This window comes from Aplysia californica, unplaced genomic scaffold, assembly GCF_000002075.1.
Source record: "Aplysia californica isolate F4 #8 unplaced genomic scaffold, AplCal3.0 scaffold01148, whole genome shotgun sequence".
Classification (NCBI taxonomy): domain Eukaryota; kingdom Metazoa; phylum Mollusca; class Gastropoda; order Aplysiida; family Aplysiidae; genus Aplysia; species Aplysia californica.
This window is the reverse complement of record NW_004798418.1, coordinates 130,004-131,225: the sequence shown is the minus strand read 5'-3', so window position 1 is coordinate 131,225 and position 1,222 is coordinate 130,004. Positions and strand designations below refer to the sequence as shown.

Here is a 1,222-nt window from a genome sequence, read left to right as displayed (position 1 = left end):
ACTCACAGTCCGAGGGTAACTTGTAGAGGCTAAATGGCTACCTCATCACCTCACATAGACTTGTCAAAAAAGGGAGAGAGAGATAGGGGGATGAGTGGGGGGAGGAGGGAGAGGGGAGAGGGAGAGAGAAGGGACATGTGGAAAAGAGAGGAGAGGGAGGGGAGAGGGGAGGGGGTGAGCGGGAACGGGAGATAGACCAAAGGGAGGACATGGAAGCCTGAGAGCTTCTTCATTTTATTTCTGTGGAACATTTTGGCATGGGTTGTAATGTTATACTGTACTCTAAATTTTTTAACGGTTGAGCTTTTTTTATTGGTCTTTTCGCTTTTGCTTATGAGATTGTAAAAAGGTTTCACGGCTTTTTATTTCAGATATCACTAAGCATTCTGTTTTCTTCACATTCATCAATGACCCTTTACGTTCACTTTCTGTTACAACCGTATCTAGAAGCAGAAGCAACTGAAAATCGTTTTATGAACCTGCTAGTAGGACTGTGTCATCTGCATATCTGATTTGTTAATATTTTCGCCAATCACTTTTAGACATTGAGACTGTTCACTGTCCGTTACAACAGTATCTAGAAGTACTTGAAGGTCCCCTTTTTGAATCTGCAATTAAAACTGTGTCATCGACACATCTGATGTTATTTATATGTTCCCCATTCGCTTTGAGACCTGGACATTAGTCTATATTTCTTAGAATTGCTTCACTGAAAGATTAAAAAGGTCTGTGACATAACACATCCTTGCTTCACTCCTCTCCTAATCAGCTTATATAATATGTGCTGTTTTCTCCATACATTTTTTCAGCAGCTTTCTGTTCCCAATATAAATACCGAATAAGTCTTACTTAAAGCTTTGCCATCTGTTTCTAATTTTCCAAATATCTTAAATAATTATATAATCGTGTCCAACTTTTAGTTTATCGAAAGCCTTCGAATAATCTATGAAGCAGGAATACAGATATTTCTGTGCTTAAATGATTTTTTTCCCATTAACATTGTTCAGGGAATCATAAGGCTTGTCGTATGCATCTCACACTCATTGGCACCTGGTACTTTAGGTAAAGCTGTAAAAGTTATAAAAGATATCTCTCTATCTCTATTTCTCTCTCTTTCTCTCTTTCTCTCTCTCTTTCTCTCTCTCCCTGTCTCTCTGTCTCTCTCTCTCTTTCTTTCTTTCTTTTACTCTCTCTCTCGTTCTCTATCATCTCTCTATCTATC

The 1,222-nt window shown here is 38.6% G+C and overlaps 1 protein-coding gene across 1 annotated transcript in view; it reads left to right on the top strand.

Annotated features, from left to right (window-relative positions):
• LOC101851995 overlaps positions 1-581 on the top strand; it is a 6,661-nt gene extending 6,080 nt beyond the window's left edge. Inside the window, exon 3 of the mRNA XM_013090117.2 lies at positions 543-581. Coding sequence (XP_012945571.1) covers positions 543-581 — 39 coding nt within the window. The remainder of the gene's footprint in view (positions 1-542) is intronic.
• The last annotated feature ends 641 nt before the right edge of the window (positions 582-1,222 follow it).